Genomic DNA, 14,858 nt, shown 5'->3' with positions numbered 1-14,858 from the left:
GGAAATAGTCGTTGAGCCACTTTCGAAGCCATAGGGAATAATTTCAGAGTCAGGGCATCGCTTAACAATTGTCCATTCTGACTCGAGACCCTGCGTTGTTATCGCTATCTCTCTGAGCCGAAAGTATTCCGAGTAAGCCAGCCCTTAGCGCAGCTATCGCGATTGCAACAGCAGCTAGGGCAGTAAGAGCTCATGTCTTGAAGACCTGGTTTGCTCTCAGTGTGTCAAATGTCAGTGACCTGTCATCCTATCAGCCCTGCTGATATTGCAGCCAGCTTGCCGCAGCTTGCCCATCGTTGAGATCATCGTGGAGCTGTCCTTTCCGCTCCCTTTCGCTCTCCTCACAATAAGTAACACTCATCGCAAGGACCGGCATCTGATCTGTTGGCTTTAATGGTGAGGGTGTGCATCGCTGATCCTTGTAAAGAGACCCTTGCTGTAAGGAATTTCGTAATGGCACACTGACATGGTCTGCGGAGCTCTCCACATTCAGTATGCGTTCTCGTTGGTTGCGCCTAGGCACACTCCTCGAGGCGTTTCTTGGCTGCTGCACTAATCCATGAGCTTGAGTAGGATCCACCACCCTCATGTCCATGAGCACCTCAAAAGTATGTGCCACAATCTCGTCTGTTTGATGCATTACCGTTATGTGCGACTACCGCGTGACAGATGGTGTATGAGCTCCATGTCAGATCCAATGGCTAGCGGAAGAACGCTAAAAATGGCCCCTCAATCGCAACACAATGTATTGCTATCTCTCCAACGAGACCGAGTCTACTCAACGCACTATGACTGAGCCTGGCAGTTTCTCCAGTGTGGTGTCTTGGAAGTTGAAGGAGTGTCTTCAGCGTTTTCCAGCCGTACGCCATAGAGCGCCTCCTTAAGCCTCAATCATACGATTGTTATGATTTTGCAGAATCTCTGCCTTGTAACTGACCACATTCTCATGCTTTCATCTCAAAAGCAGCCTTTGAATTTTGAAAGACTGTGCCAACTTATGCAGGGATCTCATTCAACGACCTGGAGACTAACGAATTCGCGTTAATCTTTCGTTAGATATATATCAATTGTAGCGTAGAGATAACCGTTGATATATGGGAGTGGGCATGGACCTTGTCGCCGATGGCTCTGTGGTAAAGATCCCTCAATCTTGGAGCCCTTGAAATAATTCAAAATCAGAAAAAGACACCGAGGCGCCTGCCATGCTATGCCATACTCCAATTGATGCACAAGGACGGGATTTAGTTGTATGGGGGAACAACAATCCGCTCCAACATGAAAACTCCAGACATTTGTGATGTCAGTGGATGCCAGATGAGTAGCAATGGATTGCACGTAAACGGGGAATCAACCAAGATAATTGTTCGAGACGACAGATAGGGGTATTTGTCATGGCTTCTCTTGGTTCCACTGACTTGGTCTCCCTCGGTGTTCACAGCATGAACATGTGAGGTTGCATCGATGGCGTCCTGTGCGGCCGGATACGCGCAGCGTATTCTCATGTTATACATCCATGGTAAATGAAGTATCTTGAACACCCACCTGCTGATTTCCCGAACAATGTTGAATCACCACAAAATATGGAACCTTGGGCCAGCTGTTTGAAATGGTTTCGGGCGTCTGATGATGCTACCTCCCTTAATTGAACCGATATATGAAGGTACATATCTTGGTAGGTAGTACTGATCGCTCATTCATATTGGGAAGATCGTATTGTCAATTTATCAATGATCGTGTATTCTTCGAGGAGGCATTATTAGTTGCCAGAGTTGACATCGAATTGTCCATATGCATCGCACCGGGAGATGTTAACAGTAAATCGCCAGGCGGCTAGCCTTGTTACTTCAAAAGTAGGGAATATGAGATTAAAATCTTCGTTTCTTCTTAGCGGGACCAGCAGCAGCTTTCTTTTCAAGCTCCTTTTTGAGTTCCTCTCGCCTTCGGTCCGCCCGTTCCTGTGAGGTTTCTCTACGTCGGGACTCTGCCATGGCTTCCTTTGTTCCTGCTCGACCCCCTCGATTATCTTCGTCCGTTGTCTTCGTTACTTCATCCTTGTTGTCCTTGTGCTTCCCAATAACACCTAACTTCTTGGGATGACGATGAGAAACTGCTGTCGTGCTAGGTTCGGCCGCTTCAGGATCAAGAGCTACTTGCTTTTCTTCAACAGGCCGCTTCGGCTTGTTGCCTCCTATACGTCCAAGGCCGCTTCTATTTGCCGCTGGCCGTGGTGGTGATGAAGATGAAGAGGCTAGATCCTCAACTTCAACAGTAGCTGGTTTATCATCATCCTCTGACTCGGATGCCGTCTCCGAATCATCGCGTTGTTGACTCAATGGCTTTTTCTGAGCCTGTGACTTTACAGGGCTGGGGGAAAGAGGTGGAGTTGACTGCTTCTTTCCACCGAGTGCTCCTAATCGACGAACAGGTTTGTCCGCTTTGCGTGTGCCAGTACCTGGTGATACACTGCCTGCCGAAGCCAACGATTCTCCCTCTGTAGACGCATCATCGGCAACTGGTGTTTCCTTCGCATGCGTCGTTGATTTGCCCTGAGCCACAAGGCGTGGGGGTGTAGACTGAACTTGGAAGTCATCATCGTCTTCCTCAATACGTGCTTTTTCGGAGTCTTGTGGAGTCGGTGACTTGTCCTTCGCAGCAGCCGCTTTGTACTGAGGTGGATGTGCGACGGAGGATGCGTCCTTGAAATCTTGCCACCACTGGTCCAACCGAGGGGACTCAACGCTGTCAGTTATAGGCTCAAATTGTAGTCCTCCCTTCTCGAATACGCATTGTACCAAGGACTCAGCGTCGTTAGGGCAGTTCTCTTCATACGCAAGGCCAGACTTCCAACGCCGGTGGTCGAAAGGGGCAAGACCAGGCACTTTCTCAGCAGCCGCAGCTCTAGAGATCTTCTTCTTTCCCGATAGAGCATTAAAGACATGCTCCATACCTGTCCCCACGGCTTCTAACTTGTCCAGGAGCTTGTTGATAACTGCGTCCTTGTTCCCCAGAGATCGAGTCAGGAATTCGATTTCAAGATCCTTTGCGTGATGTGCCTGGATTAAAGGCAACACGAGATGTGTTGCAATGCTGGAGGGCGGCAGCTTCTTCAAGTACATGGGCCACTTCAGCGGCTGTAATCCAGGTATTTCATAGTTGATATTCAAGACGAGGTCATGATCGCCTGCATCGGACCGGGAATCGCGACCTAGACGAATGCTCGCCTCATTGTGTCCTGGATGAGAAGCATCCAAAGCAGTATTGAGGCAGCTCAAGAATTTGGCCATGTTGTCAGGCGTATCACTAGGGTCGATACTAGTGTTCTCGTTCCAACCTCTCATAAAGATCGCCTTACGATCTAGTGTTTCAGACCACATATTGGCCATATCAGTTACATGAATAGTGTAGGCCGATGTGTCTGTATGGAAGGACACCAATAAAACCGGGAAGTCAGGGGAAGAACCAAGCGGAAGGGGCCGCCATGACCTAGTCTGTGACATATCTGATATAGGAATCGACGTCGGTGTCGACCTGCTAATCCCTAACCACGTGAAGAAATAGTCGACAACACTGACCGAGAACGTGCCTCGAGTGATTGCCAAACTGTGACCTTCCCGTAATATGTGGCAAATAAGACCGAAAAGTCCGTTACGGACTTGCGAGAAAGCGTAGTAGATGATGATGTGTTGAGGACAGTCTAAGCCAAAGAGGTGCTACACAACACCAATCCACGGGGAACGAGGCGAATGCTCGAGTACAAGGTGCCTGGAGATTTTACCACACAGGAATGAAGTCCGATATGAAGTCACAACCTCGTTTCGATTAACCGTATTTGACAAGAATGCCTGGGACCAGTGCAGTGGTACAAGCTCATGTGAGCGGATAGGCAAGGTAGTGTAGAAAGTCAGGGAAGGGTCAGCTAATGAAATCGTATCACGATCCACTGCCTTCCTTATACGAAAGAAGAGATCGGTTTCCAATATCTTGTGGGATGGTCAATTATGAGTGAAATTGTAAGGCTCCTTTTCGAGCGTCGTAATACTGATGTTGTGGTGTTGATGAGGTTAAGGTCAAGCGTGTGATGAGTAGAAATGGAACGCGTGAGGTTTTGCGCACAGGCATCCATCCATCCATCCCCTACCGCTCCTGCCTGTAAGAGTAATCGGCCAATCACAAACCTCGAGAGTGTAGAAAGCGAAGGCAGGTGCAACATCGCTGTCCTGACAGGGGCCAGTTGCTGACTTTCTCCTGTCAATTAATGTTAATAACGGTAAGAATTATTAATAGGCGATTTGGGTCTGAAATAGGTGGTTTCAAAGCCAAATGCCAGTCACCATTCACCGGGTTGAAGCCTGAATTTTAGCCAATCATAACAGATAGACTCACTCCAAGAGAACAGTATTCACACAGTCATAGTACAGCACAATAACTAAGGTACAGCCAGTAAGGTAATAAAACACCACGTACAATCGAACCCGTCTTCTTCTCCCGACACTCAAATTAACAGAGCACGGGCTTGAGAATGCTTCAGTCGCCAATAGCCACTCAGGCAGCTGAAACAGTCACTAAACATCCGAGATCTATGAATCTCAGATCTGCTTGGTGTAAGCTTCGATCGCCAGGGACCTTATGACGTACTTCAAATCGGAGCTCTATGCTTTTTAAAAGCCACAATATCACTACCGCGGCAGCAAAACAATGCCGAGTTTTAGTTAAATTAAATTAGGGGAGGCCTGAAATTTCCTCCCTTTGGTTCAATCAGTTAGACAAACAGAACCGAATCTGTTAATATTTGTGTCCATATGTCACTGTTAAGACTTTGCATTCATGCATCACCACTAAATGCCCTGCGATATTCTTTCACACCAAATCGCGTTCAACTTCCAAGAAGTACGACGATATCTCATCCCGCAAGCTTTACAACAATGCCTCCAAAGAGAACCAAGCGCGAGTTTTCATCGCCCCCGGCCAAAAAGGCAAAGACGTCCAAAACAAATGGTTCCAGCTCATCAGATGCTTTGCGCCAACCTCATCACAAGGCTGGAGAAGCCGAAGAGAATGGGATTGCGATCCGAAAATTCTACCCTCCTGAAATGAGTAATGCGAGAGCTCGCGCCTACAACAATAATGAGCTTCCGCGACCGATCGAGGCCCTCGTCAGTGCCCTCGAGGATACAGCACAGAAGCGTAAGAGTACCGGCGTCAAGAAAGCAGTCGTCCATTGGTTCAAGATGGACTTGCGTCTATCCGACAACAGAGCTTTGGCTCTAGCCAGTGATAGGGCCAAAGAAGCAGGAGTTCCTTTAATTGCGATGTACATCATCAGCCCCCAAGACTACGAGGCTCATTTGAGATCGCCAGTACGGATCGATTTCATGCTGCGAACTCTGGAGGTCATCAAACATGATCTTGCAAAGCTCGATATCCCTTTGTACGTGGAGACAGTTGAGAAGAGGAAGCGTGTTCCCAACCGGATCTTGGAGCTCATGGACGAATGGGGCGCCAGCCATTTGTATGCCAATATGGAATACGAAGTTGACGAATTGAGGCGCGAGGCCTCGATGATCAGGGATTTCGCAGAAAATGGCAAAGCGTTCGAAGTGGTCCACGACACTTGTGTTGTCCCCCCAGGAGAACTCCATACCGGCGCTGGGAAGCAGTACGCAGTGTACACTCCATGGTATCGGTCATGGGTTGCTCACATTCACGAGAATCTTGACCTTTTAGAATTGTACGAACCACCTGAGAAGAACCCCAGCAGTGCGCGAAAGGACTTTGCGAAGCTCTTCGATGTTGCCATTCCAGACGCCCCCAAGAGCAAACGACTTGATGGCGAAGAAAAGGAGCGATTACGCTCACTTTGGCCATGCGGAGAGCATGAGGCGAAGAAGCGTTTGGACAAATTCTGTGAAGAGATGATCAGCAACTACCAGAGGAAGAGGAATATTCCATCTGAGGCCGGGACATCTTCCATATCGGTACATCTGGCGTCTGGGACGATCAGTGCGAGGACATGCGTACGGACCGCGCGTGACCGAAACAAGACGAAGAAGCTGAACGGTGGCAACGAAGGTATCCAAACTTGGATCAGTGAGGTTGCTTGGCGAGACTTTTACAAGCACGTCTTGGTCCATTGGCCTTATGTCTGGTAAGTGAAATATGTGCAAGCATCTTGTGAGTTTGACTAACAGGAGCAGCATGAACAAGCCTTTTAAGCCCGAATACTCAAACATCTCATGGTCATACGACAACGAACATTTCGCCGCTTGGTGCGAGGGAAGAACAGGGTTTCCCATCGTCGATGCGGCGATGCGGCAGCTGAACCATCTGGGATACATGCACAACCGCTGTCGCATGATTGTCGCTTGTTTCCTGGCAAAGGACCTCTTGCTAGACTGGTAAGTCATGTTGAAATATCAATGTTTGGGCCGTTTCTCTAACTTCCTCACAGGCGAAAGGGTGAAAGGTACTTCATGGAACATCTTGTCGATGGTGACTTTGCTTCAAACAATGGCGGCTGGGGTTTCAGCGCCAGTGTTGGTGTTGATCCTCAACCTTATTTCCGCATCTTCAATCCCTTACTACAGAGCGAGAAATTTGACCCCGATGGCGATTACATCCGCAAATGGGTTCCGGAGCTCAAGGATCTTGATAGTAAGGCTATTCATGATCCATACAATCGAAACGCTGGGCCCAAAGCTAAGAAGAACGGCTATCCCGCACCGATTGTTACGCATAAGGATTGTCGGGATCGAGCGTTGGCAGCATACAAGGAGGGCCTTGCGAGCGGCGAGTGATATAGTGTGGATGCATTCAACCTTCAGGCTAATAGTAGACGCCGATTCATTTGGATATGTATGAACTTATGAGAGTTGTATGCCATGCATTAATACCCTGTTCGGTTTGTTCTCAAGAACTTCTATTAGCTACTATTGACGCCTAGCCCTGAAGTCATCGTAAAATTCATCCAGTCTTGATCCAGTCGCATACTGGTGACGTCGAATTCATATGCCCAATGGAACGCCACTTCCATGTTTCCTCTTCCTTGAATCACCCATCAGAAGATGAGCCTCGAGGTTAGAGAAGAGCTCAGATCAGTTCGTTCTCACGGACTCAGAGCGCTTGCATCGCCGTAAACATATAAGCATCTTAAGACTGCTCTTGAGCTGGTGGGCAGACCTGGCATCTACGTATCGAGCCCAGACTTTGTGATCTGGAGGCTAGAGGCTGGAGAATGGCATTCGGTCTACAATAGCACGTAAGGGCAGGATAGTCACAAGTTGAAAAGTTCATGTTAGACCCGTATCTGTACCATAGCAAACGACTTGAGCGCTACGGCTTTTTCAAGGCCTAGTCAATCAATCTGCGGCACGGAGACTATCAAAGTAGCCCCAGAATCCTCGGAGTGGTTTGACCTGAGAAGTCTGTCCGAGGAGACTTCGCTAGCCGTATATCGGAGCATAACCAGTTCATCACATCTTCAAACACGAATTCGGGATATCGTAATGTTGTCTCAAAATCGAGCCGAACGCCTCGAAGTGGATTTGCTAGATGCAGCCAACCCTAGTTTCTTTCACCCATTGCCTTCGTGCCCGAACCCAAAACCCTGTAGTCCATTCGTGTCAGACTCCCATGTCGAGGAATCTCAGGACCAGTTGTCGAGTAACTTTTTTCCCACAGATTTAAATCCTTTATCGCTGTCCGCTCCAGACGCTCTTGAGGAGGCCGTCGCGCTGGGCCAGTCGGTTGAGGGAGTCGTCGCTCTCGCCCATCGCTCGGACGAAACCGCAGAGGGCGTAGACGTGGTTCTCGCCCTGGATGGCACGGCCGTTCTCGTCAACCTTGGCAATGGAGATCTGGACAGAGCCGTGATCCTTGGCCTTGATGATGCGGTTGGTGGCGCTGCACTTGCGGGGGACGTAACTGGTGATGCCGTATCAGTATCATGAATTGTTCCTTCGCGCGTCCATATCCAATGTCCCAATGGAAGTCTTACAGGTCCACAATCTCGCCGCGGTCGTTCTCCATTTTGGCTGATTTGAAGAGGGTGGTTTTGGGTGATCTTGAGTGGTTGTGTCGACGAGAGGTGAGAAGGAAGATGAGTAGAGTAATTTCTCAATAATCTTTGATTGTGGGTGTGGAGCAAATCCCGGCCCTACCTTCCTAGGGACGCCTCTCGTTCGTGGGGCGGGTCCTTTGTTAGATCACGTGTCGTATCATGTGACAGCGCGTATCGGATCGCGAAGGCAAGCATTAGTGTCGCCTCGCATTTTGGCGAACCCCTTGCGCCTGAAGGCGAACCACTTCTATGACCCCGATACTAAGATTAGGCGTTCTCAGATCATGACCCCGCCGTTGCTTATTTTCAACGTCTTTCAACCTCGACATCATTTTGCTACAAATACCGGGCCTGAGATGCGCTCTGCGCTCTCGGTCCATAAACTTTAGTTTGAGTGTCATGGTATCCTCTGATGTATTCGGGACTTCGCCACTAGGAGACACAAGACGTCAACCGTTGCACGTCAATTCTTCATCCCCTGACCTCCCATCACTTCGGGACGTTTTAACGACGAAAGCCACATCCCAACCTTCGGTACAAAATGGAAGCGGAGCCGCAGCACTTCCAATAGATGGACCATCTGGTTTCATCTCTGCTCGCCAACTCTATCCAGCAACAGAACCGACGTCAAAGGTTGTTTCGACACCATCAACTGGATCGCCTTGGACACTACCCCACCCCGGTAAAGGCGCTGGACTAGCAGAAGATGCATCTGGAAACGGTGGGTTTATTGCTGGGGACAATGAGCCACCAAAAGAACGAGAAGAACATATAGAGGTGATAAAAATCACGGGCAAGTCGACTAGAAAGCCTCGTCAACAGAAGGTGCCAAAACAAGCTGCACCTAAACGGACTGTCAAGTCAAAGCCGGCGACAAAGAAGCAGCCGAGCAAAGCAGCTTGCAAAAACCCTAGCCCTGCAGAGGATAATGATGAGGACAAACAAAAGAAAGTCAAGGCTGTAAAGCCAAGGAAGAAAACCGGTACTATGAGTAGCCACTTTCCACCAGCAGAGGAATCTAAGGTTTTGGGAAAGGCGAAACAGATTGATGTGAATGAACCCCTTCATCTGGAGCAAGCACCTGCACGGAGATTAGACTGGACCCCTCCAGCTCAGAAAATTATTGTCGATATTGATTCAGATTCATCCGTTTTCAAAAAGTTAGGTTCGTCTGAGACGGATCAACGTTTACCTGTCTTCAAGAATCTTGTCGAGGGCTATTCTTGCATGGAAGAGCCTAACGAATCGACATCTCACAACATAATGAATGCTTCAGACGAAGAGTCGAGTTTTCTCAAGAAACGGAAGCGCATCGAACTTTTAGCGACAAAGGGTACTGATCCACCAATCATGGCACCTGACAAGTCACCAACGAAGAAGGCTCCCAAAAAGAAGAAGCCCAGGACCATTACGGAACTTGCAACGGCTGCATACAGAGTGCCTAGTCAGCCAGATACTGAGCCACCAAACGCTTCTATCCTTGATCATTTCCCCACTACTAACAACGAAGCGGGTTCTCTGACCGATGAGCAACCAAAGAATGCCAAGGGCAAAAGTACATCACGACGGAAAACATCGAAAGCCCCTAAAAAGAAAGTGCCCCAAAAGCCCGTGCTGTTGTCACCGAGTGCGGCTTTGGCTCAGGTCGCTAATCAGGATTTTGTTTTTGGGACCTCAAGCCAGCTAGCTAGAGAAGAATCCCCGACTGTCCTCAGGGATCTTCAGGCAGCTTTGAGACAGTCGAATCAGAACTACGACATGGATTTCGCTATACCTATGAATAGTGATGCGATCGAATCACCGGAACAACGAAGTAAACTTTGGGATGCAGCTGCTCGTGATGCCGAAGGAGATCTCTTCGATGTCGAAGTTATCAATCTTGCAGAAGACACAGGACTCTCAGAGGTCGGTAATGTTTCAAACCCATTTGGATATCAACTGGGTGCAGATGATTCTGTCATTTGTATCGAGAGCCGTGTCATCGATGATCATATTCCATCTGCCAAGCCTTGCGACACTATACGATCGCCTGATGAAAAGGGTCTGGTCAACTCTGGAGCTGGTTCCCCATACTTTTCCGACAGTGAATTGTCAACAAGCACTAACATCCATCGCCCGACGCTAGCACAAACAGAAGTTAGCCAGGCGAATCAAATGACAACAGCAGAAGGACCTGAGAGCTTACCCGAGCTCCCAGCACAGCCACCTCGACCCAATTATGAAGGGTTTACAGACATTCGACTGGCAAGGGAAATAAAGAGGTTTGGATTCAAACCTATCAAGCGGAGAAGTGCGATGATTGCACTACTCGACCAATGTTGGCAGAGTAAGGCTCGTATAGGCCAGACAAGCCTCCATACCAGCACCAAGTTATCTTCACCTATTTCCAAAACTACCAGGGCGACATCTCCGGCTACTACTAGTAGTCCAAAGAAACCTAGAGGCAGGCCGCGGAAGAACAGCATTAGTGCCCCTGAGCCCCAAGAACCGCCTCCATCTGCTCAACCGCCTGAAACCCCCAAGAGGCCTCGTGGCAGGCCGAGGAAAGACAGTTTGAGTTCGACACCAGGTATTGCTTCTCCAAGCAAGCCTAAAGCAGCAGCGAAATCAAAGCGGGTGGCGGCATCACCTCGCCGTAAGAAGACTACTGCTAAATATGTCATTGAGATCCCTGACTCCGAAGATAACGAGAGCGACTTTGCTTCTTCGCCCGATACCAACGCTGAACAGATGTTCTCTTCCCCACCACCGCTGGATATGTCTCTTACAACTAACGATGGCACGCCGCTCACAGCCACCCAGAGCGATCAAGAAGCTCTCTTGTTTGATCACATCACCAACGCTGTTACATCTGCCCCGCGTACTACTAACCCACAAGAGCCATCCTGGCATGAAAAGATATTGATATACGATCCGATTGTTCTAGAAGATCTTGCAGCATGGCTCAATACGGGCGAACTTAGTCGTGTGGGCTATGATGGAGAGGTCAATCCAAACGATGTCAAGAAATGGTGCGAGTCGAAAAGCATATGCTGCCTGTGGCGGGTCAGCCTGCGCGGCAAAGAACGGAAGCGATTTTGATACCATCGGATAACAAGCATGGCGTTATTCTTCGACTCTTCTGAATTAACGGCGTTATCATCAGCATGGATTTGCATTTACTGGCATAGGTGTTTTCTATACTTCGCATAGCGTTTGATATCGTTGTCTGGAGTTGTTGTCAAGGCTAGGTGGGGTAGAAACCTGGATGAGACAGTGCTCACTATTTGACTAGACAAGAACGAGCTCAATGGTTATACGGCAACAATGATAAATACAATTTACCCTAACGACGGGGCTGCCTTTCCAGGGCGCCATTTCACATATTTACACTGATCCATTCGTCACCAAGTGCGCCTGCGCGGGTATCAATTTCAGTTCCTGGGAGATTCACTTTGTTCCTTTTTTGTTGTTCTGTGCTCCCTGCGTTCCCTGCTCTGCCCAGACCTCAGTCAACTCTTTCGGGCCGTTGAGATAGATTTCCATGGCCCTGCTCGTGTTAGCGTTCGAATGTCAAACAGGTAGGCACCTCTTACACAGACTCAGGCATGATGTCACTTGGTAATAAGGAAGGGTCTTTCAAGAATGATAAAGCTTATTGAGTACTGTTAGGCCTTTTGTATCGAGTTGCAAGCCCATGTGGTCAACTTTGTTATTGAAAGAATGATTCTAGGATGTCGGGTTCGGTGGTGGCTAATTTATATTTCGAACTAGTGGCTTTCACCACGGCGGATTATCTTCGCTCGCTGTAACACAACATCTCTAGGAGCCGACCTCGAGAGTTCGATCATCAGCTATGCTACGGGACGCCAATGATATCACACCACATCAGTTGCGGCTCTGCTCTTCCCAGCTGCTCCAGTAGCTGCTGGGAGAGCACACCATCACGAAACCGCGATAGTGTGCAGCTTCTTCCTTCATCGGTCTATCCACAAGGCATTGGATGGTGCAGATGGCGCACCAATTATGGGCCTCGGTTCTCCCTTGCGGCGTTGAATAGCCCAATCTGGGGCAGATGAGTCGGTTACGTGGTGGGCGCATCTCGGCCAGGATCCTTATCGGGGAGAAGGACGCGGTGTGTCTCTCGTGACCTCGGGTTGGTAATGGTTGCCAATTTTCTGGCAATATTGACCTTTACTGGCAGATCATGACAGCTCATCCAACATCTCGAATACTGCAGCTAAAGCTCCGGTATCTGTGTCCTGTCGTGGAGCACATTGGAACTGGTGAAACCTGGGCAACGGATCTATCCTCGTGGCTCCATTCGCCAGATTGGGGACTCCATTGCATGGTCTGGGGAAGTTGTGCTCACAATCGAAAGACTCCCTTGCATTTCGCCATCTGCGTCCAAAGTCATGCCTCAAAGTTCCTCCAGGCTTTTGGCGCTCAAACCCCGCCCACGGCCCGGCTTGCCATATTGGAACCCTGAAACTTACATGCATCAAGCCATCCCACACAACCATCCCTCATTAAGCCAGCGAATCAATCATCAAGAATCCTTGGCATCACCACGACCTGGCGGCACGGATTGGCCTTTCCTGCGGGCATCTTTGATCACATTTCATAGCTGTGGCAAGATTGAGGCTCTGCGTTGATTATCCTTCGAGATTGGCGCCGCGATCTCACCGAATTCAGCATCTCGAGCCGTCATTCACCATGCGCGTTATACAGCTGTTACATGTTCGTCCCTCACTGGTGGAATGTAAAGTGAAGTGGGATGCTTGAAGTACGATCCCATACGGAATCGGACCTCCGTGCTGCACCATTGAGCGAGAATCGCGTCTACGCAAGGGAAAGTGGTATAACACTGGAGCTCATGGTAGCTGAAGGTGTGAGGTCCCTGCGACTGAGCATCACACCAAAGGTTGCGTGGGTGCGTTAGCTTGAAGAGCTAAAGCGACCTGATGGCGGCCATGATCTGAGCCAATATTATAGTGACAACACAGGAAGTATCAAGCAAAGGAGCCACATTCCTTTCATCGTAAACTCGCCGGCTCCGATGCGGCCCCTTTGGCCTTTGACGATGCCCGGCTGTGATTCGCCTCCCGCACCGGAGCTAGTGGGGCCGGTCCGTAACGGTATTTCATGATTATAACGAGCTCCGATATCAATTGTAGAGAATTTCGTTAAGTCATGAAAGAAATGTTGCCCCAAATCAGCAATTGATCGCACTGTGATGGTCATTACGGGAAACCCAAACAAGAACACGTCGATTGGTATCCCACCATCAAGGAGATCAGCTGCCAGTGAAGTCGCAGCCTACCTCAGCGAGATAAGGACCTCCGGATAGACAATACTGTTATCGCACGTTGAATAAGTTTTGATGTGTTTAATTCCGCTGTCAGGATTCAGTCGCATATTGACGGCCTACGAGATCTGCCAATCGCAGCTCTCAATTGGCGTCACATCACGTCTAATCAGATGTGTCAAGTGATACCAATTATCTGGGTTGCCTTAAACCTTCGATCCCACTATCATGACGTGCGGGAGACGATCCCACGTTGCGAAAGACGATGAATGCAAGGCAGCCGAGTTGTGATGTATCAGAAATTGTCATCCTCTGATGAACCACTTCCGTAAAAGGAGTTGAAGACAGGATATGCCGGGTTCGTAAGGCTTGTGGTACACAAATGCCGAAAGATCTCTGATATTGATAAGCTTGGTATTAATTCTTGGCCTGGTTGGGGATTTAGGAGCATCTCTGTTTATGGGAGTTGCTATGAGACGTCATGCTCATCAGGCGCCTCTTACATGTGAAGATCAACGGTCCACGGATATCCTTGGCTTTACTGAATTTACTCGAATTAAGTTGAGATCGATAATTAGTCTAATTCGCTAATCGTTTGGGTCGACAGCGGATTTAGGATGTTACTCTCACAGAGAGTCCGTCAGTTCAACACAAGCTCGGTGGTAGTCGGTCTCCGTCTTCCATGATTGCTACCAATAGGGCGTACGCATTGACTCATCGCTCTTATACCACTCACGATATGACTACCTATTTCTCACTGTACTGTGGCCAACAAGCAAGCCCCTCTCCGGTCGGGTCAACGGGCAGCCGTGACGAGGGCAAATGACCTCGTAGAACGGAAGGCTCGGAATCGCGAAATTACGAATGATTCCATAAGTTAACCTTTATATCGAATTATATCCACCAGTGGAATTAACCATAAGTTGACAGTTTATGGTTATTCAACCCTCAGAGACAAAAGTTCGACGACTTATACCAAGTGGAAACGTGCGTGGTTCTTTGATGACGACACAGTCGACTCTGAGCTTTGGTGCTAATACCAAACGCGGAATTAGTGCTGACTCTTTGAAGGATGAATGAATAATCATGGAATGAAACTGCCAAATAAGAGTCTGGAATCTCCCAAGTCCAGCCCAGGTGTTAGTGTCTCTCTGTCCGCCACGGAGACGAGTGAAGTGTTAACCCCGTCTGTCTCCGCCGCCCGCACTGTCGCCCTAAATCGAAGAATCACAAGGACGTGCATCCCGGAGTTTTAGGGGCGTCTAGGGCGTCTGGGCGCTGTCAGCTCGGGTCGTTTTCTCGAGTAGTGCTGGCGTTGGTGCCAAGGCACGCACCACTTTAGTTGACTTTTAAGGGATCATCAATACGACAAACAACCTAAACCTGCCCTGCCCTGCCCGCCCTGATCAGAGGTGCCCTGGAACTCTGAACCCCCACCCTCACTCCCACCCCTTCCAATCAATCAATCCATCTCGCTCTCCAACTCAATCACAACCCAAACGTTCTACGTCTTTT

At 49.0% G+C, this 14,858-nt stretch overlaps 4 protein-coding genes across 4 annotated transcripts; 2 read left to right on the top strand and 2 right to left on the bottom strand.

The window, feature by feature from the left end:
- Positions 1–1,688: 1,688 nt before the first annotated feature.
- On the bottom strand, positions 1,689–3,723 carry BKA55DRAFT_6234 (XRCC4-like factor-domain-containing protein). Its single transcript, XM_046196802.1, has one exon. The coding sequence runs from the start codon at positions 3,495–3,497 to the stop codon at positions 1,866–1,868; it is 1,632 nt and encodes a 543-aa protein (XP_046056115.1). The 5' UTR covers positions 3,498–3,723; the 3' UTR covers positions 1,689–1,865.
- Positions 3,724–4,799: 1,076 nt separating this feature from the next.
- On the top strand, positions 4,800–6,794 carry BKA55DRAFT_495998 (photolyase; the record flags this gene model as incomplete). The annotated part of the gene is made up of 3 exons (XM_046186333.1): positions 4,800–6,145; positions 6,195–6,395; positions 6,449–6,794. 3 exons carry the CDS (start codon positions 4,800–4,802, stop codon positions 6,792–6,794), a joined length of 1,893 nt encoding a protein of 630 aa, XP_046056114.1.
- An 894-nt stretch (positions 6,795–7,688) lies between these two features.
- Positions 7,689–8,025, bottom strand: BKA55DRAFT_588095 (40S ribosomal protein S21; the record flags this gene model as incomplete). Its single annotated transcript, XM_046194748.1, has 2 exons — positions 7,689–7,920; positions 7,994–8,025. The coding sequence occupies 2 exons, from the start codon at positions 8,023–8,025 to the stop codon at positions 7,689–7,691; spliced, it is 264 nt and encodes an 87-aa protein (XP_046056113.1).
- A 430-nt stretch (positions 8,026–8,455) lies between these two features.
- Positions 8,456–11,137, top strand: BKA55DRAFT_588094 (uncharacterized protein; the record flags this gene model as incomplete). Its single annotated transcript, XM_046194747.1, has 1 exon — positions 8,456–11,137. The coding sequence occupies one exon, from the start codon at positions 8,456–8,458 to the stop codon at positions 11,135–11,137; it is 2,682 nt and encodes an 893-aa protein (XP_046056112.1).
- Between the last annotated feature and the right edge of the window lie 3,721 nt (positions 11,138–14,858).

This window comes from Fusarium redolens (assembly GCF_020744475.1).
Source record: "Fusarium redolens strain MPI-CAGE-AT-0023 chromosome Unknown BKA55scaffold_1, whole genome shotgun sequence".
NCBI classification, from domain to species: domain Eukaryota; kingdom Fungi; phylum Ascomycota; class Sordariomycetes; order Hypocreales; family Nectriaceae; genus Fusarium; species Fusarium redolens.
The sequence above is the reverse complement of the archived record's forward strand: the minus strand, read 5'-3'. Positions and strand labels throughout refer to the sequence as shown.